Source organism: Ochlerotatus camptorhynchus, unplaced genomic scaffold (genome assembly GCF_037179485.1).
Source record: "Ochlerotatus camptorhynchus isolate MF236.1 unplaced genomic scaffold, CSIRO-AGI_Acam_v1.1 ptg000609l, whole genome shotgun sequence".
NCBI lineage: Eukaryota > Metazoa > Arthropoda > Insecta > Diptera > Culicidae > Ochlerotatus > Ochlerotatus camptorhynchus.
This window is the reverse complement of record NW_027041089.1, coordinates 130,061-156,577: the sequence shown is the minus strand read 5'-3', so window position 1 is coordinate 156,577 and position 26,517 is coordinate 130,061. Positions and strand designations below refer to the sequence as shown.

The 26,517-nt window shown below is 40.9% G+C and overlaps 1 protein-coding gene across 2 annotated transcripts; it reads left to right on the top strand.

Moving 5' to 3' along the window:
* Tnpo-SR (transportin 3) lies at positions 1 to 26,100 on the top strand. Of its 2 annotated transcripts, XM_065237370.1 has the most exons (6): positions 1 to 556; positions 621 to 1,700; positions 1,768 to 1,934; positions 24,110 to 24,166; positions 24,268 to 25,623; positions 25,683 to 26,100. In XM_065237370.1, the coding sequence occupies exons 1-6, from the start codon at positions 443 to 445 to the stop codon at positions 25,741 to 25,743; spliced, it is 2,835 nt and encodes a 944-aa protein (XP_065093442.1). In that variant the 5' UTR covers positions 1 to 442; the 3' UTR covers positions 25,744 to 26,100. The 2 variants fall into 2 exon arrangements, with proteins under 2 accessions (XP_065093442.1, XP_065093443.1); XM_065237371.1 differs by lacking the exon at positions 24,110 to 24,166.
* Positions 26,101 to 26,517: the final 417 nt, after the last annotated feature.

Below are 26,517 nucleotides of genomic sequence, written 5' to 3'. Positions count from 1 at the left end.
CGCCTGGCCTCGCCGTTTTCTCATCGATTGCTACAGAAACTTTCGAAACTTCTACGGCGCGTTGACATTCTTCAGGAAATTTTGCAGGAAAAATGTGTTAGAAAAACGGTGCTAAAGCTTGATAATTTATGCGATAATTGTGGTACCAGTAGTAAGGTGATCGAAAAAAGTATTTTGGCATTGTTTGAGGACCTAAATCTAACCAAAATCGGCTTGAAAAAGTGCTACTGCGTGAAAATCTGCAAAGGGTAGTTTTCGGCATAAGGAGGCGTGCAAAGAAGACGGCAAGAGTCGGAAGAAGAAACACTTCGTCGAGTTTACAGAATCTGTAATCGGATCAGCAAAAATACCGTTCTTCGAGTGTTGCTACTGGTGCCTAGAGGAAGGCAATATTATTTAGGATTTTTTATGTGATTATTGTATGCGTAGAAAGGCATAATCAATGGAACGACCAACCGCCGAAGCAGTTTTGCAAAGCGTCTTCACACTGTACAACAATCCCAATAAGCAGGAGAAAGAGGCAGCCTCCAAGTGGTTGGAAGAGTTTCAGAAATCAGTGAGTATGCGTGTGTTTAATTGGAAGTAGGAAATTTACCAGTAAGATCTATTTAATTCCGCAGATTCATTCCTGGGAAATTGCGGATCAACTCTTACAAAGGAAACATGACCTCAATTCGTGTACATTTGCGGCACAGACGATGCGAAACAAGATCCAGAACAGCTTTCATGAACTACCTGAATCTTCTCACGAATCCTTAAGGCAAAGTTTGCTGGAACACATAAGTCACATTACGCTGGAAACGAAACCGGTAATAGTAACTCAGCTGTCTTTGGCGTTAGCCGATCTAGTTCTGCTTATGTCATCATGGCGCAAACCTGTGGTCACATTACTGGAACGTTTCTCGAGCAATCCAAACATGATGTACGCGGTCATCGAACTACTCACGTTGATTCCGGAAGAAATCAACTCACGATATTTACGGCTTGGTGCCAACCGGAGGAAGGACGTCTTAACTGAGTTGGAAAACGATTCAAATCTAGTCGGTGATTACCTGCTAATGTGTTTGATGAACTGCAATGAAAATGAATTGCTGCAAATGAAGATTTTAAAGTGTTTCACCTCATGGGTGAATATTAATGCCTTTAAGTTGTCACAGATTGGTGACAACATGATAATAGCGTACTGTTTTCAACTATTGACGAACACCAACGCCAAACCAGAAATTCATGACGCTGCCACCGATTGCCTGTGTGGTCTGCTTCAGTGCTTGGAAATGAATAACAACGGAGATGGATTGGACGTTAAGTTGTTCAATGGAATTCTGAGCTTGGACGAAGCTTACAACATTTCAGTTGCACAAGAAGACTTGGATAAGTCGATGAACCTTTGCCGTCTCTTCACCGTACTGGTTGAAAGTAATCTCGTGAGAATGGTAGCCGGTTCCGAGGCAGCAACGCCACATTATTCAATCAAAGCTTTGGAACTGGTCCTGATATGCGTTGGACATTACGATTTTGAGGTAGCCGAAATTACCTTTAATATGTGGTATCGACTGAGTGAAGATCTCTACCAGAGAAACAATGAAGCTCTGACAGCTCATTTCAAGCCGTACGTGGAGCGACTGATTGCTGCTCTGTATAAGCACTGTCAAATGGAAGCCGATCATGAGGGGTTGATTGAGGAAGGCGACACGTTCAAGGTAATTTCCTCCAGACGGCGATCGATTGAATACTCACCATTTTTTTTCTTGTTTCAATTGATGACAGGAGTTCCGGTTTAAAGTGTCCGAGATTATTAAAGACGTAATTTTCATAGTTAGCTCGATAAGCTGCTTCAAGCAGATGTTCCTGATTCTGCAGAGTCCGAATGTGACGTGGGAATCCAGTGAAGCGGCGCTGTTTATAATGGAAAATGTGGCGCGGAATATTCTACCGTAAGTGTTCTTGCTTTGCCTTATGTAGGAGAACGATCATAAATTTAGGGTAGCGATCTTACGATGGGTTGTCATATAAATCGTTCCTACATTCATGATCGCTTCAACGTTGATACCAACTGTCTTATGATGCGAAGAAATGCTTGCTCACCGGACCGGATGTATGATTTTCTTTTTTGTTTGAATTTTATTATTTTGATAGTTTAATCTCAATTCTGGCGCAACTGCTTCCTAGTTAAAAGAATAGGCTATCTCCCAGGTATTGCATTGGGGATTTAGAAAGTATTTGATTCAAACTCGAGTTCCAATTGCGGGAAAAGTTTTGTTTTATGTCTGTCTGTCTCCTAGATCTGTTTGTGTTAAGAGGTCCGTTTTAAATCAAGCACCTGTTTCATTCCCATTCAGGGTCACATGCTAAAATATTTCAATTGTTGTTACATTTAAAGGGGTAATTCACCTTGGTAAGGGTGCGTCCTCTTACAATTAAGCGGTTTGCATGCCCAGTTTATTTACTGCCAGGATATCCAGTTCATGACCGGTTTTGCGGTTGATTTGAAATGGATAACAAAGTCCAAAACTACTTAAGTTCTTAAGGTGGAGCAATTTTGTGACAATTTGCGTGTTGCTTATGTCGTTGGATATTGGCATCCGGTGTAAAATCATTTGACATGAAGTTTTACATTTATTGCTTTATCAATCAAGACGAACAATTGCTTAGGCCCTAAGTAACATTGACAATTTCTCTTCGTCGACTTCCTTTTTGTATTTCCACGGCCTTGTAAAGACATTCCCAGCTATTTTCAATACAAAGTTCGATAAAAGAAGCTATTATCTAGCTTCTAATACGACTAACACAATAAGAAAGAGAAAACCCTATGAAGAGAATCGATCAATGTTACTTAGTACATTATGCATTGTTCGGGTTGAATTACTGTTGTTGGTTTTCCAACGAAGAGAAAGTAGACTCCGAACGTTTAACGATTTATTGAGGATACGTTAAAATTTCCTGGAATGATTTATGCCGTTGAAATTACAGTTCTTAGCTTCTAGTAGTATAATATCTTACGTTTTGTAATTCTCCGTCGTTGTAACCCGGTAACGAAACTGTTTTATAAGAAACTGGCCAACTCCTGAACCGAGTCCTGAACGGGGTGATAGTTCGAGTTAGCTGTATATAATTATGTTCATGACTCACAATTTACCGTATTAGAAACAACGAAATTAGGTTTCAATTTAGAGGCTCGATCGTTTACCCAATCAACTTAACCTACAACTTTCTAGAAAGGAAAATGAGTTCAGTTTTACTTCAACGCTTCGCAAATTATTGTTGCTTTAACTCACGCAACTACAAATAGCAACTTAGATTTAAGCACAGATAATATAGATAACAATTTCATTAATTTTAAACTAAATCCAAAGAATAATTTTAGGTAATCGCGACATCGTGTCACATGGTTTCACTTGTTCTTAAATGACAATTATTTTCCCGTACCGTCCCTATCGGCATTCAACAACTGTCAGCCGAGCCAAGGCAAGTAAAGGTTGGAGTTTCTTTAGCTGGTGAGAAGGTGCGTTGCTACACGAGGGGTGTCGCAACAGTCCCCCCCAGTGGTTGGACCCTGGTCCCGATCACTCTTGTCTGCACCGACGTCCAGCACTGCCAGGCGAACTGCCGGGCGCTCGTACATACCTGAAGCCGTCCGTACCGTCGCCGATCGTACTTGACCATCCTTGGATACCTTCGTGTTGACTACCCTGCCTTTGGGCCAGCAATTTCTCGGGAAACTTGGGTCCACGATAATCACGATGTCTCCTATCTGGATCTGTCGACCGGCCGAAAGCCATTTAGTTCTTCTAGTAATTTCAGGGAGGTACTCCGCCAACCACTTCTTCCAAAACATATTGGCTAGGACTTGTGATGATTTCCAAGCACTTCGGAGAGCTAAGCCGCTATCATCGTGGAGTACTAGGGGTTTCGAACCATCGGTAGAGCCCAGCAGAAAGCTATTCGGGGTAAGAGCCGGGGCAGCCTCGCTGTCAACTGGTACATAGGTCAGAGGGCGCGAGTTGATGATGTTCTCAATCATCACAAGAGAGTTCCTGAGTACTTCGTCTGTTGGCAGCCGTTGAGTTGGAAGTATGCTGGTCAAAATCTTCTTTACTGATTGTATCAGTCTCTCCCAGCTTCCTCCCATATGAGGAGAAGCAGGTGGGTTAAACGACCATTTGAGGTTCTCGGTCGTAAACTCTTTCATCAGCCGCTCTTGATCTACCTGTGCTAAAGCTTCCTTCAGCTCTTTACTCGCACCGACCAGGTTGGTTCCTCGATCACTAACAATCTCGATTGGAGATCCCCGTCGCGCTATGATGTTTTGCAGGCACATTATACAGGAGTCTGTCGTCAACGAATGAGCCAGCTCGATATGCACAGCTCGAGTGGTCAGACACGTAGCTAGCACGCCCCAGCGCTTCTCAACACGGCGACCGATTACTACCTGCATCGGGCCGAAATAGTCAATGCCCACGTAAGAGAAAGGCCTAACAAATGCCGCGAGTCGAGTTTTCGGTAAATCGGCCATTGAAGGAGGCTGTGGTTTAGCAGTCATGATTTTACATTTCTGGCAATTTCGACGAGTTTTGTTGAGAACTACCCGCAAACGAGGAATGTAATATCTTCGCCGTATTTCGTTCAGCACGGTCTGGTGGCATTGGTGATGGAATTCCTCATGAACTTTTTGAACGACCAGTGATGTGATATAGTGCTCTCGAGGAAGGATGACAGGATGCTTCGTAGACTCATCAATTAAATCGCAAGCGCTAATGCGACCACGCATACGCATCACCCCAGCACTATCGAGATATGGTTCCACTTTATACAGAGAGTTACCTTTAGGTAGAATCCGCGTACCAAGAGCCGGTCCAGGTTTCGCAAGCAGCTTCCGTTCCTCACTGTAGATGTCCTCTTGAGCTCGGCGATAGATATAACTGGCAGCGTCGTTCAATTCATCAGCACTCAATGGACCAGTATCAGGTTGTTCGGCAGCTATCTTTTTCCGGAGATTCCTGGGAAACCGCATTACGAACGCCACAGCATGAAGCAAACGTTTCCAACATGAAAAGTCTGTTGGAGTAAGAACCCAATCATCAACGTCACGGTGGTGTAGCAAGTTTTGACGGTTTTGACGGAGCTCCTCTTTGGTGGATTCTAAAGCTGGGAGCTTCGGCCAGTTTTCTTCCGGTTGCAGCAAAAATTCAGGGCCGTTGAACCACCGACTATCATAATCAAGGCTTGGTGCACGCTTCCACTTCGTGGCTTCGTCGGCAACGTTCAATTTCGTAGGCACCCATCGCCATTCAGCAACATCCGTGGTCTCCAACAGCTCACTTACACGGAAAGCGACGAACTGGCTATATCGTCGATGGTCGGAATTCAGCCAGCATAAGACGTCACGAGCGTCTGTCCAGAAGAATCGCTTGGTGATGTTGTACGAGTGGCCTTGTTCTACGGCTTTTGCCAATCGGGCGCCGATGACCCCTGCCTGCAGTTCTAAGCGGGGTATGGATACAAACTTGAGCGGTGCGACACGACTTTTGGCTCCGATCAATGAGCATTCGATTTGATCATCCTCTTCAAACCGGAAATAACACACAGCAGCGTAACCGTTCTCGCTTGCGTCCACGAATATGTGGAGTTGAACGGAGGAATGTACCGACGTCTTCTGGCGGTAGCAGCGAGGAATCCGCAAATTTTCAAGCTTCGGTAGAAACTGCAACCAGATCTTCCACTTCTCCCATTCACGTTCCGCAATGCACTCGTCCCAGCTTACTCCAGACCGCCAAACTTCTTGCAAGAGCATCTTCAAAAACATCAAATAGTTTGCGATGAGCCCAAGTGGGTCGTAGACGCTCATCATCGTTCGCAGTAGCTCCCGCTTAGTTGGGCGTCTCGTTCCAGAGAGAATGTCCATGTTACGTTCCAGGAACAGCTTGTATGAGAAGACATCCGAGTTCGTCGACCACCACATGCCAAGAACCTTCTCGTTGGCGACGTCTACCGCCGTGTCTAAGTTCTTTTCAGCAACTTCTACTGCACCAAGAGCCGTGAGAACGTCACGCGAATTAGAAACCCAGTTAGTCATTTCAAACCCAGCGCGAGAGTGGATCTCTCTAACTTCCTTCGCTAGCTCGATTGCTTCCTCCACGTTCTGGACGCTCGTGTACATGTCGTCAACGTAATGCGATTTTACGATTGCATCCACCGCAGTCGGAAACTGACGCCGGAAGCGCTCCGCGTTTTCGTTTTTAACGAATTGGGCTAGGCTGGGTGAGCACGTCGCCCCGAAGGACATAACCATCAAGACGTATACGTCGGGGTTGTTTTGATCCTTACCGCTGCTCCACAGGAATCGATGACATTGTTGGTCTGCCTCATTCATCAGCACCTGGTGGAACATCTCACGTACGTCTCCTCCCATGGCCACCAGGTACTGTCGGAACTTGTAGAGTACCGCTGGGAGCTCCGTGAGCTGGTCTGGACCCTTCATTAATACGGAGTTTAGGGAGATGCCGTTTACAGTAGCGGCAGCGTCCCAAACGATTCTCAGTTTGCCAGGCTTATTGGGGTTGAACACCGGAAATATTGGCAGATACCAAATCCGATCGTACGATTGCGTCAGTTCTTCGGGTGTCAACTTTCGTGCGTATCCTTTGCGCAAATAATCCTCCATTTTTGCTCTAAGTGCTGCGCCAAGCTGGGGTTCTCTGGCCATCCTGCGTTCTAAACACTGCCATCTTTTAATCGCCATCGTCTTGTTGTCGGGTAGCCTTACGTCGTCATATTTCCAGAGAAGCCCTGTTTGGTAGCGCCCATTCCGTGGAGTGGTAATGGAACGCATCATGGACCAGGCGCGCTCATCCTCACTGGAAACGATCAGTTTGTCCGGCTTTGTAATTCCAATGCTATCAAGAGCGAAGAAACTTTTCACAGCTCTATGTAGATCGTCATCAGCCTGACCGGAGTTCGGGCAGATGTGGTAACTGTGGTGGGTGGTATAGCCTTCTTGGTGTTGATCGCCAGCATGTACGCCATATACCATCCACCCTAAGCGAGTTTTCGATGCGACAGGCTCGAACTCTTTTCCTTCACGGCTGTCAAGAACGTGACCTACACGCCAGTTGTTAATTCCAATCAGGATCCTTGGGCGCACGTTGGTGTAGGAATCGACCGGTAAGCCCTTGAGATATGTGTATGTGCCAGCTAACTTGTCGAACGCCAAAGTTTGAGGAGGAAGCTTGAGTTGCTTGACGGTGTGTACCTCCGGAAGTTGATAACGTGTCCCTTGATTGCGAGAACCGGAAATTAGCAAGGACACCTTTTGCGACGAATCCTCGTAGCGGCACATATCTGCTGTCCATTGTAAGCATAGTGGGTGATCGACGCCGTCGAGCTGCAATTCGGTCGCCAAATCTTCCTCAAGCAACGTCAACGACGAACCGTCGTCTAAGAAGGCATAGGTTTCGATTTTAGTCCCACGTCCGTACAGTACAACGGGTACGTATCGGAACAGGACTGCCTTGACGTCGCTACGATGGGTATTGCAGATGGTTTGCGTAGTTGTTACAGCCGATGACGTACCTGGCTTTGGTGTAGCAGGCATTGGCTCAGAATCTCGCTGTTGTGACGTTTGCGGTTTTTGCGGCGAATTATTGTGTAGCAGCTGATTGTGCTTGCTTGTACACCCGTTGATTCCGCATTCATTCGTTGACCTGCAGAACCCTCGATGTTTCTTGAGGCAACGCCGGCATAGTTTGCGTTCTCTGACAGTCGTCCATCGCGTAGAGTGATCATAACTCAGGAACTTCTTGCAGTGCTCGGCCGAAGCACACTTCCCATCGCAGACGAAACATCCTTCACGTTTATCGTCGCCAATCGGCTTTCGCTCCGGATACGATGACGTTTCGTGGTGTGCGTTCAGAAAACTGTCATCCTTTCGACCACGCCTTGGCTTTGATTCAGCAGTTGCGATCGGTGGGGGAATCGTTACGAGGCTAGCCGCCTCTGCCAGACTGTTGAGCCAGGCACTGAAGTCACCAAGCGAAACTTGGTTCATTGCCTGACGATGCATGGCCCAATTCAATTTGATCATTGGGGGCAAACGATCCACAAGCTCCTGTAGCAGAGATATGTTGTACAGGTACCCTTCCAGATTGCACGCTTGGACAGTAGCGACCATATTCCGAACGGCCACTGCGAAGTCTACCAGTGAACCCATCCTGTCGACCCTCGGTGCTGGCAACGCATGGATCTTGCGGATTATTGAATGCACGATTATCTCCGGGCGACCGAAAAGCATCCTTAGTGTAGAGATGACGTTGTCCACATTGGTTGCGTGCAACAGCTGACTTCGAACAGCCTCTTTTGCTTTCCCCTGGAGGCATCTTTGTAGTCGAATCGTATTTTCTTCCTGACTATAGCCGCACATCCGTGTTGTGCTCTCAAACGTGGCCACGAAAAGAGGCCATTCTTCAGGGTCACCACTAAAAGTTGGCAGATCCCTTGGGACGGCTTGACGGGCAGCAATTTGGCTCCTGTTCAACATCATCGAATTATCGTATGCATCAGTGCAATTTTCGTGGCGGGAGTGAAATATAGGTGCTTCCGGTCGTAAATTTGTGGTAACCGGAGACGAATGAAACGGTGGGGCACCAGGGGAACCAGCGTTCGTGATACTAGCCTGTAACGGGGAGGAAGAACCACCGGCGGCTTCCATCATGATCTGGTACTTTCTTTCCAGATATTTGCGCTCGAGGGCTTTCTCCTCCTCAAGCATCTTCAATCGTATCTCCGCTTGCGCTACGGTTAAATTTCCTCCACCATTCGTAGTGTTTTGCTCTAGCTGTTCTATGTTTCCACTAGTCGATCTGGGCAAATTCTTCGGAACGAAATCTCCTTGGCCGTTTGACGATACCTTCTGCTGCAAATTTATTTGACCGGTGGCACCTTCGATGGGCTGCGTGGGTGGATTATTCTGAATCGGGGATTTTTCTCTGGATTTGGCTGCTTTTTTAGCTGCTTGGCATTGTTGGCAGCTCCAGTCGTGGTCCTCGACATCTTGCGTCACACTTACACAGCCAAAATGATACCAAATGCTGCAGTCATCGCATTGGACCATCCGGCTATCATCGTTCAACTTGCAGATAGGGCAGCTCGGGCAGCCGAATTCGCTGTATCCCGGCTCTTGTGGGGTTCGATCAAGTGGCATCGTTTCGCAGTCCGGGAAAACGAAATTTTAAATTGTTGGTTTTCCAACGAAGAGAAAGTAGACTCCGAACGTTTAACGATTTATTGAGGATACGTTAAAATTTCCTGGAATGATTTATGCCGTTGAAATTACAGTTCTTAGCTTCTAGTAGTATAATATCTTACGTTTTGTAATTCTCCGTCGTTGTAACCCGGTAACGAAACTGTTTTATAAGAAACTGGCCAACTCCTGAACCGAGTCCTGAACGGGGTGATAGTTCGAGTTAGCTGTATATAATTATGTTCATGACTCACAATTTACCGTATTAGAAACAACGAAATTAGGTTTCAATTTAGAGGCTCGATCGTTTACCCAATCAACTTAACCTACAACTTTCTAGAAAGGAAAATGAGTTCAGTTTTACTTCAACGCTTCGCAAATTATTGTTGCTTTAACTCACGCAACTACAAATAGCAACTTAGATTTAAGCACAGATAATATAGATAACAATTTCATTAATTTTAAACTAAATCCAAAGAATAATTTTAGGTAATCGCGACATCGTGTCACATGGTTTCACTTGTTCTTAAATGACAATTATTTTCCCGTACCGTCCCTATCGGCATTCAACAACTGTCAGCCGAGCCAAGGCAAGTAAAGGTTGGAGTTTCTTTAGCTGGTGAGAAGGTGCGTTGCTACACGAGGGGTGTCGCAACAACTGTTTTAGTTGTTAGAGAAATCTGTCGTTTTGGTTTTCTTTTATGTTAGCCTAGGAATTAGCTCTCACAATATAACATTTATATAGGAGAGCAACTTACTTTACTGCCCTTTTTTTTCGACATATCATTGGGACTGTTTCTAGTCTGTTGATGCAAACATAACAAATTAACAAATAAACAAAAGTCCTTTGATGAGAATTGACCTGCTGTACAATGTTACTCAAACTAACACTGTTCGTGACCGCTGGTTTCTTTGGCGTGCCTCACTTCATTTGCTTTGCTTGGATTAATTTAAAACACCTAGCTAAATGGCTTTAGCTGCGTCTTGTTTCGGATGCGAAGTAAAAACTATCTTTGCGTGATTGTTGACCGGCATTCTCACTACGTGGTTCATTCTTCTCCACCGCACGGTGTTTATTGTTAAGAAGAGAAAAGCCGTTACCAATGTTACGCACCAACCGATGCTGCCGTGAATAAGGTTCGAAAGGGTGACAAGATCAAAATACACAGGCGACTTCATGCAGAAAATCGGCTCTTGTATAGTATAAACTATGAGCGTGTCAAGGGTCACCGCTATCTCAGAGAAATGAGCGAGCTCTTTGCCAGTTTTTTGTGACAATAACGACATGGTGATCGGGGATTCACTCTTTCCCCATAGATCAATGCACAAAGTCACGTTGGTTTCCCGTGATGGACATAAAGAAAATCAGTGTTGCAGAAGGTGGCAGCGTGGAAGAGCAATGGTAGAGCCCACCAAGAAAGTCTATCGAGACGAGTAACTGGACTGTTCTTCACTACGATATCTCATGACACAAGTTTGAACCCATTGGTGCCTGCGAGGTATGGCTCCAGCAATCGATCGCAAATCAGCAGAGATCTCAAAGCTGACCACTTGCTATCCGCACAAATGGTCCATAAATTCCAATTTGACTGGATGCAGGGCGTCTTAGTGAAGGTCCGGGAGACGGGGAATCTGTCTGTGTACGAGAATTGGTCACTCATCATAGAGTGTGTACTGTTCTAAAAGTTCTGTGAAATGTTATCCTGAAACAGATACAAAAGCAAATCGATACGACTCTTCGCCGGCAGCAGGCAAGATTCCGTGCCGGAAGATCTTGAGTGGATCATATTGTCACGCTGTTATGGAGAAGGTCAACGAATTAAAAGAGTGTCTGTATTTGATATCTACAGTCAAGATAAACTGATTCGATTGGTCAACAAAGCGACGATGGCTCGAGTGGTGTGCCTTTTTTCCGTAATTCGGGGACACTCTCGAGTCCCTACGAAACTCGAAGAGGGTTATGGCAAGCTGATGGGCTTTGGTGTCTGTTGTTCGTTTGGCAGGGGTCATCAGAAGAGTGGGAATAGACACGAGTGGTAAGATTTTATGGTAGTCCGTCCAGCTTCTTGGCTTCACCGATTATACCAGCATCATGGCACGGGACTTTGAGGTAATGCGACCATACCGCATAAAGTTGGGATGATATCCCGAATTGGAGGTTAGGCGCTTCTTAGGGTTATTGTTTATGCGGGTTGTCATTAATGCATTGATGACGAAATACATGGAAAGTAAGACTCAAGTAAGGATAAATGAGTTTTAAGGTTTCAATTTAGACTATAAAGCCTAATTAAAAATGATATAAACTTTCATGGTTTTATTTGCGTAGATAGGGGAATTACCATTTATCAGCATATGACGTGTTTGTTTGTTTACATTTATTTGCTGCTTGTTCTTTTATCCAAACACCACAGATACAAAATAGCCATCCTCGGCAATCCGCTTCTCACCCTAGTCTTTTTGCGCAAGCGTTCTCTAATACACAAGGGTGGGAAACGGATTCAGAACTCAAATGTCATTAGCCAAATACATCCTTAGACCATAATATAGGTCCACCGTTGTATAATTGGAAATGCACACGTGTACTGAATGGGAATTGTGGGTTCGAATCCCACCGGTGCCTTTAGATTTGTTTCGCAAATTTTCTCTTACCGATGATATGTGCTTACCTCTCAGTATGTTCAAACTTTCTCACAAATAATTAAATTGACTGCAAATCGCTAAACCGTAAATCAAAATGTAAACAAACATAAATATGAACGAAATCGATATTTTTAATTTAATCTTTCAATGATTTATTTAAAGAATGAGAGCTTGAACAAAATGAAGTGATTTTCACACAGGAATTACGTTATTAGTCGACATTCGAACTTGATGTTTACATTCGAAAGTATATTTCGATACTACCTTGTTTAATAGACCTGTTCATTTTAACAGAAATGTTCGGGATGCAGCGGGTCAACCGTGATTACTGTTCGTCATGTTAATTTGAACTTCTGTGCAAATTTTCAGCAAAATCGGAGATGATTTAGAGGTGCTTCAAGTTAATTTTATGTTTTTTATGTAATTTATGGCTTATAAAATTTGTGTCTCGAGACTGAAACAACGAAAACTGCTGTAATAACTTTCAAAGCGAAGCTTAATGTGTTATCTACCAACTTTGTGGCTAGAGGTTGACTATTCAAAGTGATTTTATTGAAGTATGACTTAGTTTAATGCATGAAGATATCTTAAAAAGTGAAGAATTTTAAAGTATTTGTTCTACGAATAAAGCCAATAAAAGTTTCAGTTAGATTGACAGAACATAGCTGCATTGCTTTTCAATGACGACCGATGACTGTTTCATTGATAGATGATTTTTTTAGAAATATGAATCCTCAGTAGACGTGTTTTTTTTAAAAGGCAAGTGTCACTCGAGCCATCCAAAATGGAAGATGTGGAAAGGGCTACAATCCCTGGAGTTGGTGTGGTAAGACCGCATTTTGAAAGAAATTGTCTACCAACCACAAGACGAGTTCTTCTGGTATTTGTATTTTGAAAACGCATCCGTACAAAAACGGCCAAACCTTGATAATTCTGACACCAATTCTGATTGGTCAATTACGGCCAATCTTAGATTTCTGGACGACTTCACAAACTGTAAACCCCAAAGATTAGTTTGGGTGCAAAGATTTTGAAATTTGGTTAGAAAATGCCGTCTAAATCGTTGGATCAAATTGACCCGGAACACCTTATATACGTAACTTTTTTTTTGAGCACCGTAGGAAAGATGAAGGTACATATTAGGAGCATTTCCCAAAAAATAGATCATTTTTTTTTAAATAATAAGGAAGCATTTCATCGCTTGCATGGCACATATATTTAGTTGTCGTTTTTCACGATTGCTCCAACAAAAGCACCACTAATAAAATATCTCCACTGGAACACACGCTTTTAGTTGAGGCAAACGAAACAATGAAACTATGACTTAATCAATCTTGTGAATAAGACGCCCATAGGTTTACTCCACATGTTGGAGAATTTTTCCAGAAATTTTGCTCAGAAAATAATAATACGTTAAAGGCTCATTTTGCTGTTTTATTTAGCATTCCGCTAACAACCCAATTTCATTACTTCATTATGATGGCTACCAAGCCTTTGGGGATTTTCCTTATTAGAGAGTTGTATAGATTTTTCTCCTTTAGCTTACTTAAATCTTTGGTTTTTATTAGTTAGGTAGGTTCCGATTCAACACATTGTAGTTTCATTTTTATACCTATGATCTTGACTTTTTTACCTAGGGGATGAGTACTTAAGGGGGTTAGATTTTGATAAGTTCTTTAGTGGGAATGACACTGATGAAGACTGCACATTGTAGTCGAAATACGTATCTGTCATGGATACCAAAATTAATTAAGTGGAATTAAATGGAAGATAACCTTCCTAAAAGAATAATAAATCATGCTAAAATTATTCTTCAATGCAATCATTCAATTAGCCTTACCAGGAGCTTTCACTTCGATTTTCAAACCATCATATTCTTCAACTCCAACCAACAGAAGCGAAAGTAACAGCATTTCTCGATAGTCTGCACGTGTAAAGGACTTTTCCAAGAAACCTTTTGTAGTAGATTCAATCCTCTCTACGTCTTCAACTGATATCTCCGGTGAAGGCTCCATGGGGTCGAATGGCAACGTCTGGTCCGCTAGATGTTTCCTTCATAGCTAATGTGAATACTGCTTCTAGAATCAGCTCCAGAATATGGTGCCGACACGGGAAATGCAGCAATTTTCGTCCCAGGCGTTCCTCTAACAAAGCAACCGCACCATTGTGTACACCAGAGTTGGAGGCAGTAGTATCATACCCAATAGCTTTAATTTGGTTGATGATTCCCCACTTTTCTAATTGCATAAACACCGTCTGCGGTATCTCTTCCAGATCCACTTGGAATGATTGGAACACCAAGTAATTGCTCATTATTATTGCCTGTCACCGTAATCGCAAGTCGCTCGTCTGGTTTCTGAGTTGGTCCTTTCGACATTTGCTTGGTATCCATGTGTAATACCAAGGCATCTTTCATGATGAACTCAGTTTTGCCGATGTTTTCCGTTTCAAGTCGGGTCTGTTAACAAAATGAATACCAAATATATGCTTAAGCTCATAATAAACCCACAAACATTACCGTTTGGCGGTATCTACGGACTGTTGACAGGCTAGAAGAAATTTCGTTGCTATTCAAACCCAGCTCAATCCCACTGGCTGTTAAGATGGCCGCGGCGGCACTGTTCCAGACCATGCTTCTATCTAAAAGCGTGAGGGTATTTGCGCTCCATGGAAAAATCTTTTTCTTTTTGCGATCTAGTTCCAAATATTCATCATCCGAATTTTCTGCTGTAGATTCTGAGTCTTGCATGTTTTCATCTTGCTTGATTACATAGCTTAATGTTGCCTGTGCTGTAATAGTTTTTTGTTATTATAATTTTTAATGTTATATTATCCATCAAAGCACCTATCATATACTTACTCTCCATCAAGGCCTCATCATCTAAATCAATTTCGGGCCTAACCAACTGCTGTTGATGTGCCACATTGAAAATTTGGTTTAGACGATTTTCCCATCTTAAACGCATGTTATCATAACATTTTCCGACCTTTTTGTGATTTATTTGGAACTTCCTCCAGGCATGGTACAGATCTTTAATTTTCTTAGCGATATGCCATGTTCGCTGGGTGCGGATGTTCGTTATTTTATAAATTTCTGTTATTAACTAAGCAACTATAGCGCTACTCTGGGGAACAGATTTTTGTTCTTTGCGATGGTAGTGTAAAAATACCAGAAGAACTCGTCTTGCGGTTGGTAGACAATTTCTTTCAAAATGCGGTCTTACCACACCAACTCCAGGGATCGTAGCCCTTTCCACATCTTCCATTTTGGATGGCTCGAGTGACACTTGCCTTTGATAAAAAAACACGTCTACTGAGGATTCATATTTCTAAAAAAATCATCTATCAATGAAACAGTCATCGGTCGTCATTGAAAAGCAATGCAGCTATGTTCTGTCAATCTAACTGAAACTTTTATTGGCTCTGTTGTCTTGTGAGTTTTAGCTATAACGGCCTCTTTTCTGATTTTTATCTCTCAATCTATGGAATCTACACGAAAACTATGTTTGAACGAAATTTCTAGAACAGTATAAGGAACATTATGCCGTAGACTACACATTTTTATATGATATGGGTGGAAAGTTCGTAGAACAAATACTTTAAAATTCTTCACTTTTTAAGATATCTTCAAGCATTAAACTAAGTCATACTTCAATAAAATCACTTTGAATAGTCAACCTCTAGCCACAAAGTTGGTAGATAACACATTAAGCTTCGCTTTGAAAGTTATTACAGCAGTTTTCGTTGTTTCAGTCTCGAGATACAAATTTTATAAGCCATAAATTACATAAAAAACATAAAATTAATTTGAAGCACCTCTAAATCATCTCCGATTTTGCTGAAAATTTGCACAGAAGTTCAAATTAACATGACGAACAGTAATCACGGTTGACCCGCTGCATCCCGAACATTTCTGTTAAAATGAACAGGTCTATTGTTTATGTATACCGTGTAGCGAAATAGTTTTCTTTATTATGTTAGTATTTAGAAAGCATCTAATGTTTTTGTCAAAGAACAACAAGAGAGAATGCTTCTCATGTTAAGAAATACAAAACAGCCAGTGGGTAAATAACTATGTCATTTATGGCTAACATGTATGTTTATGCGTGCATGCAGCTGATCGAATCTTCCGTCCGGAGCCGACACAATAATGACCAACTAATGTAAACTTGTAAACATTCATTGTATTGGTCCAGAATTGATTGAAATTTGATAATGATGGTCCCACCTCTTACCCCTACAAAGGTTTGAGCTGGACGATTTATCTTTACGATAATTAAATATGACAATTTAACCAGGTTTGCAAATAAAATCGAACTGGTTAAAGTTACAGATATAAATTCCCTCTAGAGTTTACAGTTGCTTCACAGCGATATAAATGTGGAAAAGCTCAGGCGTCCACCTCTTAGTTCGCCTTTTTGTTCACCTAAAATATTCATAAGTATTACAAGCAATCAAGAGCTAATGAACAATCAACAAAGCATCCTATTACACTAGAAACCCCACAATCTGATGCTATTATAATTTTCAGCCTTGTCAGGAATACTCTCGAACCCCCGACATTTGCCAGAAAACTTATTACTAACTCAAGGTATCTTCCAAATAAGCTTCAAAATTGCATTTTTTTTTATCAAATTTTAAATTCAGTCCTCTATATCCGTAATACGCGCGCGAGGCTCAAACCTTTGTAAACTACTTTTTTTTTAATCTACTACTATTAAATCAAGTATTAAAAATCCATCATCACCATCGTGGCGAACAGAAATAGTTTTTGCAGTGCTAGGTACAATAATTATTAAAAAGTCGTTATGACAGCTATCCATATAAAATAATCGATTGGAGATAACTTCGTCAAGATACATAATTTGTCAATTAATTAAAAATCACTGGATAACTGTTCAAAAGACAATTTTAATGTGTGAAATGCAGTGTCATTTAAGTTCTGTAAGTGTTGCTGAACGTTTGATATGTCTAGGCATCGAATTGAAAACATTTATTCCTTTATAATATAATGAATTTTGTGAAGCACAAGTCAAAAAATGTGGTGTTCTTTTTTCCACCGCGTTTCTAGTATTATAACTATGACAGTCACTTCCTCTTTCAATTAGATCACACAAATATCGGGGCAGCAAACCATTAACTTCTTTAAAAATGAACACCATAGTCAAATATACCATTCTTTGCTTCACCGACAACAATTGTAAGGCGTCTAGCATCAAAGTTGAGGATTTTGGTATTTGCTACAAGCTACGAAATGCTAAAATACACTGTAACGAAGTGATGTAAATTGACTGACTAGAGAGTGTCGCAGTGTGCTATTGCTGTTCAAAAGAGGGTTCTGAAGGGCAGAGTGATTAAACTTCTGTTAAGACATACTAATTCTTTTCTCTCTTATCATTGCCACTCACTGGGTAATCGTGATGTTTATTCCAAACATAAATATTAATCGAAAGGGAAGATATTTTGAACAACATTTTATACATTCAAAGTGTTTTTATGTTACTTCATACGCGAAGTTAACGATTTTCAGAGTTGGTTGGAAATGCTAACATGAAGCTTTAGTGTGATGATTTATTAGCTAGAGAATGATCGTTTAGAAGATGGTAGGTGGATAGTTCCGTTAGAGTACGGCAGTATGAAAATTGAATAGAAGTTGAAAATGAGCGAAGGGCCATTAATGCGACAGTTTTTAAAGATAGACGCACATTTTTGCCTAACCCGTACGATGTACGCGGAGACTTGAAGTATGTCTCCAAGTCTACAGGCAAAAATGTGCGTCCCTCTTTTTGCTCATAAACTGACTGCGGCTGTGGAATAGTTCTAGCGACGTTTTCATCACTACCTAAACCCCCAGCATTTCCAGTCGATGGTCTGTTATAATGCAGTTCTTCTTTACCCAACTATTGTGTTGCTCCTCTCGTCATGACCAACGTGATCATCTCAGAGAGAAAGCAGTAGGGTAACGGAACTATCCACCTACCCTCTTCTAAAAGATCATTCTCTAGCTAATAAATCATCACACTAAAGCTTCATGTTAGCATTTCCAACCAACTCTGAAAACATTTTATAATATGGAGAAATAATTAGTGTTTAAAAAATATTATTTGTCTTCATAAGGCATACGGCCGTTGAATTTGAGTGATGTTTGAGTTCCGTTCACTCAAATTCGCATAAAAAGTAGGTCTCTTATAGACTGAGTAAAATTATCTCGATTTTCCAAGCAAAATAAATAATATTAGGAAAATCGAAACAGATTTCACTTAGTCTATTACCTAGTGAATTTTTGGCGAAAAACGCGGGAAATTTTAATCAGGCTATGAGTGACCTACATTTAAAAAATGGTATGTGTGGTCACACATGGCTTTTACGTGTACACATATTAAGTATGTGCCCGGTCCATTGATCACATTGCAAAAATTCATGTATGCGACACATAAAAACAATCTTTGAAACTTTCTTAGTGTCCGTTTTTGCGATTTTGCGTGAAAGCCAATCAATTTTCAGTCGATCTTATCGGTCGTGCACTACTAAGCTTCTGCATTCATTCTAAGCCTCGCCTCTAACAGTATTTCTCGTCATTTTTTATAAATAGAATTTTCCTTCAAGTTTTTTTTCACAACTCCTTTTGAAATCTTCTAAAATTTCGGAAGAATTTAATTTAGAATTTGCTTTCTTCTCGACAGAAATCCCTCCAAATGCATCTAACAATTTCTAAGGATTTCATGTCAGAATAATTATGGAGTTCTGCTCAGAACTTCTCCTTCAAAAATTATGTGGGATTCCTCCTCAATAATTGTTTGAAATCAACAGGGTTTGTCCGCAAGGTTGTAATGTGTTTATACCCCTTAAAATGCTTCCAAGTCTCAGAGCCTTGAAAAATATAACTCCACGACCCATAAGTATGATATCTTTTTCAAATCTGTGATCTTGAAAATTTTCAAAATCTCACATTATAATTTTTTTTTTCTCCAAATATTGCATCACGAAGATTGTTATAAATCACGAATTTAGAAGATAAGTTCTAGTTTTGCGTGCAATTAGATATCCAAGTGCACAGCGAGAAATGCACGCTTTAGGCACCCATACATCACAAATGTTCTACTAATTTAAACTCACACATTCAAAACGATCTGCAAGTATGATACACGTCCAAAGCGTACCAGAATGCTGTTTCCGTGTTGCTCCCGTTTGACGCGTGACTGCTGAAAGTTTCAATTACAACTAGTGGTGCAAATCGCCATGTATTGTGGAAAATTTGTGGTATGTTTCAAGAGATGATAGAATGTCTGCTTGGCTTTCATCAGGCATTTAACCATTCACAAACTTGCCACCCGCCACCCAAAAAAGCTCGCTTCTAGGTGCACATTTTAACGAGTTTGGCATGGTAGTGATATCGACATGCTTAGAAATCAATTGAGCCACACTATAAAATAGTGTATTCATGATCACTTCTGATCTGGAGTAAAGAAGTACAGCTATAATAAGACCATAAAATCTATACAAATCTAAACGTTTTTTTTTTATTATTTACACCTGCGTCGTGCACAGGTTGCACATGTGGACGCGACGCCACTGGATATCAATAACAGTTTCCTCTAATTCTCATTTGTATCAAGTTAATTTTTCCTGAAACATTTTATTTGTAATGTCGGCCTAAATGCCTCTAATTTGGGCTCATACATAAATTCAGTAATCGACTAAATATTCAATAGCGATCATAAATATCCATTAGCACCGTCCCAATGAGGCGTTCATCTAGATAACATTGAAAAATAGCAGATTTTTAGCGATGGGCCCAATCTTACAGCCGAAATTAGAGCCATTTTCCCTATATTATTTTGCACGCATCACACATAAATAGTAACGTCATCATTTCAAATCGAAATGCATCTGTAATTTTTGATTTTTCCTGGTGTTGCTTAAAAATTCCCGGTTTTTCTTGGTAAAAAATTATTCCCGAAATTTTCCTGCTTTTCCTGGTTCACTTGCCCCTGTACTTAAGAATGCTAAGGAGTGAAAAGAAGTGCGATTTTATATGCCGAACCGTTGTAGATTGAGGATATCTTCGATAGGTATCCATTTATGGACCCAATTTGAGTACAGCTGTTCCAAGCTCTAAATGAAGTGATCCGCGTATATATTTAGCAAACTCAAAATGCCGATACCATCTTCTAAAAATAGAAAAAGGCGCAATTCGCTACATATAATCATATATAAATTATGTAAAAGAATCAAATTACCTGGGAAATTTTCTTCCACCAACTTATTCGTTGACGCCTTATTGATTTTTGTTGCAATCTCGTTTCGCAGAAATGTTAAAGTCGCAAACACAGTTACAAAAACACACTAAATATGTTTACGTGAATATACGGTCGATTTCACCAACATTTTTAGCAAGCATTAAGTGTAATGCAGGTCAAAGTTACTAACGTCACGTAACATTTGAGGATATCAAAATATCGAACGTGAAGATTTTTCAGAGTGATGATTGTTCAAATTTCGGCCTTCTTCTTCTATCTGGCTTTGACACTCTTATATAAGTTTTCACCACACTTCCACAGTTTTTAAAACAACTTTCTATGCCAACCGATGCATGTATTTGGCAAGCAAAATGATACTCTATGCTCAGGGAATTCGAGCATGTTTCCAACCATACAGATTTCCTAGAACGTACTGGGAATCCTGCTTGATAATACCGCGCGTTAACCCACTAGGCTATCTGAGGTCCGAAATTCCGGCACAATGATCCATTTATTTTCCAATTTGTCAGCCCACGCTAATAAAGAGCACTGCACGCAAAAACTAACCTCACTTTTCTCCAAGAGAGTAAAAGAGATAGCAACGGACGGGAGCCGAAACAAACCCGTCAGAATTGTCAAATTTGCTGGAAAAGGAGCGGGGAGATTTAGATTAGATTAATGCATAAGATCCTAAGCATCATTGATCAATTCTCTTCATCGTCTTTCGCTTTTGTTAATAACAACAGTTTGAAAATGGAAATGATTTTACATGGCCGTGGGGATGCAAAGAGAAAATCAACGAAGAGAATCTGTCAATGTTAGTTAGGACCTAATCCATCATAATAATTCTTTACGCGTAGCATCATATATCAACCTTTGAAGCTTCTGTAAGATTGCAGCAATATTTTTTGTTTTCAGAATAGAGCATTTTCGTAAGGTTTACGGTCCTGTTCCACTTTGCCCCACTTCCCATTTTAGGTGTCAAATATCTCATATAATATTTCAAGGAACAAATCCACATATGGGTGCTCATATCAAGATAGTTTATTAAGTCATAGGGGTGATTGAAATATTACGTTCATAAGTTTTTCGTTTTACCCCCTCCCTTCCTGCGTCACACATTACACGCACTGTCACCAATTCAACGACCTCCTCTCGCCCTTAAAGGTCCACGCACATTAGATCCGGATCGGACGCGTTGCGGCAAAGTGACAGCTAAATCTATTGTCTAACTGCCAAGTTTACGTCAACGCAACGCAAACGGATCTAACGGTGGCCCTTAAGAGTCGATGTCATATTTAAAACGCACCATATCAGCAATTAGGTACTGCAGTGTGACGTCATAAATGAACTCAGTGTTAATCGGCTGAACCTTTTTGACAGTTCAGTGGTACTGTTTACAAGCACTTAATCGTTTTTTCGAAAAAAAAATTTCTAAAATTTCTGAATTTTAACTTGAAAATTGTCGAGGAACAGCGCGTTGCAAGGATGTTGCTCGCAAACATTGCAGAAATGCTGTTTACATCTCACTGCAGTCTGAAAAATTATCGAGAAAATCCACCCAAGAAAAAATCGACTAAGTCCACGTAAACAGTACCACTGAACTGTCATCAGATTGAGGTTAACCCCGACGGTGCAAAACCTAATAGTTACGGGTACGCAGTGTAAATTTCATGGGACCCGTACAGAAGGCCGAAAACCAAAAAGGCCGAAAACTGGTCCACTTTGTCGCTTTCCCGATTCGGGCTTTTGTGATTCGGTCTTTCGTGATTCGGCCTTTTGTGTATTTCAGCCTTTTGTGTTTTCGGTCTTTTGTTATTCGGCCTTCTGTGATTCGGCTTTCGTAGTACTCCCAATTTCAGCCCTTCGTATTTTTCATATATTATTTGTAAAATCAATGATTTATCGCAATATATTTGGGATGTGTGCTTGAAATGGACAAAGACAAATGGGAAGATCCGGGGAACATTCTTGTAAACATGACTATGATCAGAATAAAAGAACGGCACTCAATTCAGATACAAACTTAAATGCATTAAGGTGATACGATACGTCACGCTTTTTTTGCTTTTTTCTCTCTCGTTTCTATGTGTCAGTGAAATAATTATCATTGATGCTGTAGGGGTGTGGGTGTACATCATGCACTGTCGCAACTACCGTAAACATAGCTGCTAGAGTTCGTTATTAATAGGTCGAATGTCTATTTATCATCCATTATTGACACCATTACTACATTTCTATTCAATCTGCCAAAATTAACGATCTACCACCTCCCAAGGACATCCCTTGCTATACAGAAAAATATCATACGCCTAGCCACCAAGGCCAACCAAGTCAAGTAATCATAGTAGTTGATTCATTCAAAGCCACACTTTGTACACTTTGGTTACACACGACCAGTCCAAAAATGATTCCAGCACTCAAACCTCCAGGTACATCGTAAGAAAAAAGTACCCTTAAGTAAGTTATTTTCACACATCTCGCCACTCTATTACAGGAAGCAGGAAGTAGGTAAAATGATTAAAAGTAGGTTTCATTCACTTGTGTTCAAATCTTATGGAATTGAAAATTCGCTTTCTACCCAAAAGTAAGTCAGTTATACCCAAGAGTAGGTGAATATGATCGTGAATATACTCAAAGTAAAAAGTAGGTAAATGTAAACTGGCCGCTAGGTACGTTTTTTCTTATCGTGTATGTATATATTTTTCCATCATTCTTTTCCCGCCTTTTTAATATCAGCAGATGGCTTCGACCAGTGCAACCAGAATGACAAATAGGTTCTCTATAGAAGATTTGTAGGTTTATTTACTTCCATTTCTTTTCTGGAAAAAGCAAAATAAGATATTGTTTTAATATTTATTAGTGATGGTTTCTAAATTGAACACAGTTGAAGAACCTTAAAAAGCAATAAAAACATTGTTTTTAAACACTTTGTTTCAATTTAATTGACAACACTGGATACGATGATAGATGATTTGTACACACACCTTCGTAATGTGGTGTGTAGAAAAAAGGTAAACAAAACAATTTCAGCTCACAAAATTATTCGCGGCTCGCGTTTTCAACGATGCAAATGATATCATTTAAGTAAATATCATCTTTAAAAGTGAATTAAATTGAAAGTGCTTGTAGAAGCACGTGTCGTAATTGTTTTTAGTGTGATTCTGAAAAGTGGAAGCTAGTGAAAACAGTTAGTTAAATTACATGCCCAGAGTAGAACAAAATCGACTGATCGTACTTTTTCATGCAAATATTGCGAATGCGTGAATGATCTGGTAATATTTTGGTGAGAAAGTGTACAAATATGTATCCAGATCTTATTCATACAGTTTTGGCCCATTTTTTAAGGTATGTAATTAGTAATTTACTATTTTGTAGGAAGATCTCATTTGTACGCATACTAAAACACGTTTATTTAATGATTGTGGGGACAGCCATTGTTACATGACGTGCCGTATCACCTTAATAACTGACCTCTTGATGAAAGCGTTTCGTGGTTTCGAATCTATATGCGTGTATGGTTCGAAAGTGAACATTGGAAATAATACACACTGCTCTGGTTTTCGAGCGAGGTGCAGCTCTCATCTCGATTTTTAAACTTATGCACAAACAGCTCTGGAGTTTAGGTGGTCTTTGTTGACGGTTGTTAGTTTTTTAGGGAACTATGAATAATCGAGGATTAACAGGACTAGTTATTTATGATTTTCTGCACCTATTATATTTGTTTCGAGAGGTTAATATTTTCATTTTTTTTTTATGATTTCAATGCATTTTGTTTAACTTCATTGCATCTCCAGAACAGTTTAATACAATTGACAGTTGTTGAGCAGAAACTAGCATTAATTCATTTGGCCAGACACAGTAATCACTTGCTCAAAACCAAACGGTCCATCCATTTTCTTATTACATGTAGATTAATGCTAGCATTCTCGACACAAAAAACGTATTTTTAACGTTCTGAAACTTCGCTGTTCTCCTTTCTGTAACTTTCTAGAGAGATAATGCAATTGGGAGAACGCGACATACCGGCGTCCAGATTCAATCAGCTTTGGTGACTATCCCGGCCGCACGGCAACCATCCACCCAATCGGCGTCTGATCCGAACGTAACGTGCTCTTTTTTCTCTTTCTTTTTTTTTCGTTTTTCTTACAGCGAGGAAAGTGAGGTTGTACCGAAGGTGGTGGAGGCGATACTAAATCTCCCCTCCAACTGCCACATAGCAATCCGATACACGTCGATCAACATCTTGGGTGAGCTGTGCGATTGGATTGATGCGAATCCCGAAACGCTGCAACCAATTTTGAACTTTCTACTGTGTGCACTGCAGCAAAAGAACGGTTTGGCAACGGCAGCTGCGAATGCGTTGCAGTCGATATGTTCCGCATGTAAGAAGCACATGTTGGGTCACATAAGTGGTCTCATGGAAATAGCACGTTGTTTAGACGGATTCGAAATCCTAACTGAATCCGCCATAGGTCTACTTAAGGGAATATCGATCATCATCGGACGATTACCGTCGGACCAGCTTACACCTGCTATGCAAGAGCTTTGTGGCTTTCAAGTACGTGCCCTGAGCCAGCTTACCAGCGGAGAAGACGATGGACTTGGACTGAAAAAAGACCGTCACGATCCCGTGTTTTGGGTAGATCGTTTGGCGTCAATTTACCGGCATGTGAACCCGACGGTCAGCGAAAATGAGGTAAACCCTTGCGTTTTTGTGATCGTTAGCAATTGGAATGTGTTATCCCGAGCTATGGAGTGCTACAAAAACGATCCCAAAATTATGGAGCGAATCGTTCGATGTATTCGGTATGCCATACGTTGCGTCGGAAAGCAGGCTATGCCAATATTGGAACCACTAGTGAAACAAATAATTACCATCTACTCAGGGCACAATCACAGCTGCTTGCTATATCTAGGAAGTATTTTGGTTGACGAATTTGCTTGTGAACCAAGCTGTATTCAGGGACTACTGAATATGCTGCAAGCTTTCATTGAACCTACTTTCCAAGTACTGCAGGTGGAAAATGGTCTGAAGAACCACCCAGATATGGTGGACGATTTCTTCCGACTGGTAGCACGTTTCATTCAACGATCACCGTTCCAGCTTCTGCAAAGTCCTCTTGTGACTCCGATCATCCAGTGCGGGTTACTTGCTTGTACTTTAGATCATCGAGATGCCAATCTTTCGGTGATGCGATTTTTCTGCAGTCTACTCAGCTACGGTCGCCACGATCGTGCCAACGAACTCCGTTCAATCGTTCACAGCATTCTGATGCAACACGGTGAAGCTCTGATAATGAATCTGCTATACGCGTCCGTGTTCTGTTTGCACTCGTACATGCTATCCGATGTAGCAGACGTGTTTGTTGAAATAAAGCAACTGAACCCTCATCAGTTAGAAGGCTACGTCCAGAAAGCGGTTGATGCATTGCCGAAGACGAATAGCGGCGGGTGCATTACGGTGACCAACGAACAGATGATCGAATTCGTTGTGAACATTGTCAAGTGAGTCGAGTCTTGCAACTAGTCCTACATATAACGTCATTTGTGATTTTCATCCATAGGTCGGAAACGCCAAGGGCAGTAACACAAGCGTTGCAAGAATTTGCACGGTTATACCGATAAAAACCCTGAAACCACAAGTAGCCATCCTATTGTGCGAAAATGTCTGATTGTTGCGTGAGATGTGCGAGTGCGAGCTTGATGTTGTACGTTATTCAATTACCTTGTACATACAGTAGTACTAATACACGTGTAGTAGTCGTATTTCTTCCTAAAGTAGGAACCGTAATGTAAGAAGATAAATAAGTGTACATGGATCATGGTCAGCATGAAGCAGTTGAATACACACACGATAAAATGCGTGGAACGATTCAAAGTGATCGTTATAGAAAAAGGTTTAAAATATAGAAGAGAAATATTGAATACGATTGACTAAGATTGTAGTAAGCAACATTTAATAAAAATTTAACTAATGACGAATTCGTTGCTTTGAGTAGCACTTTTTTTCGATGACGCTTTGTACTTACGTCGCAATCACATTTTTTTCAGTTCGCGTTCAACTGCTGTCTAAGACGGCAACGGCGATGTCAAAATTAAGTACAGTAAGGTGCAATTTTGGCAAGACACATTTTTTGACATTACAACTATCCATAATTTTTAATAAATGCAATCCTGAAAATCTGATTCAAAAGCTTCACAATTATCCGGAAAGTCTAAGTAAAATATGAAATATGGTTTGAGGTTTTTTAGTGCAGAGTACAAGCAAATTAAAAAAAATAATGACGTCTTGCCAAAATCGGGCCCAAACTGTACTAGGTGTAGTTGAAGATGCTAATTTCAAATAACAGACTGTAGTGGTAATTTTTATACGATAGATAGATGGAGTAGATGAAAGCA

Bases quoted from the DNA above. Each gene is read 5' to 3' on its own strand.
- Tnpo-SR (XM_065237370.1), top strand. From the start codon at position 443: ATGGAACGACCAACCGCCGAAGCAGTTTTGCAAAGCGTCTTCACACTG. The intron at 1,935-24,109 runs GTAAGTGTTCTT...GTAACTTTCTAG, and splicing joins GTGGCGCGGAATATTCTACC to AGAGATAATGCAATTGGGAG. The intron at 24,167-24,267 runs GTGACTATCCCG...TTTTTCTTACAG, and splicing joins TCCAGATTCAATCAGCTTTG to CGAGGAAAGTGAGGTTGTAC.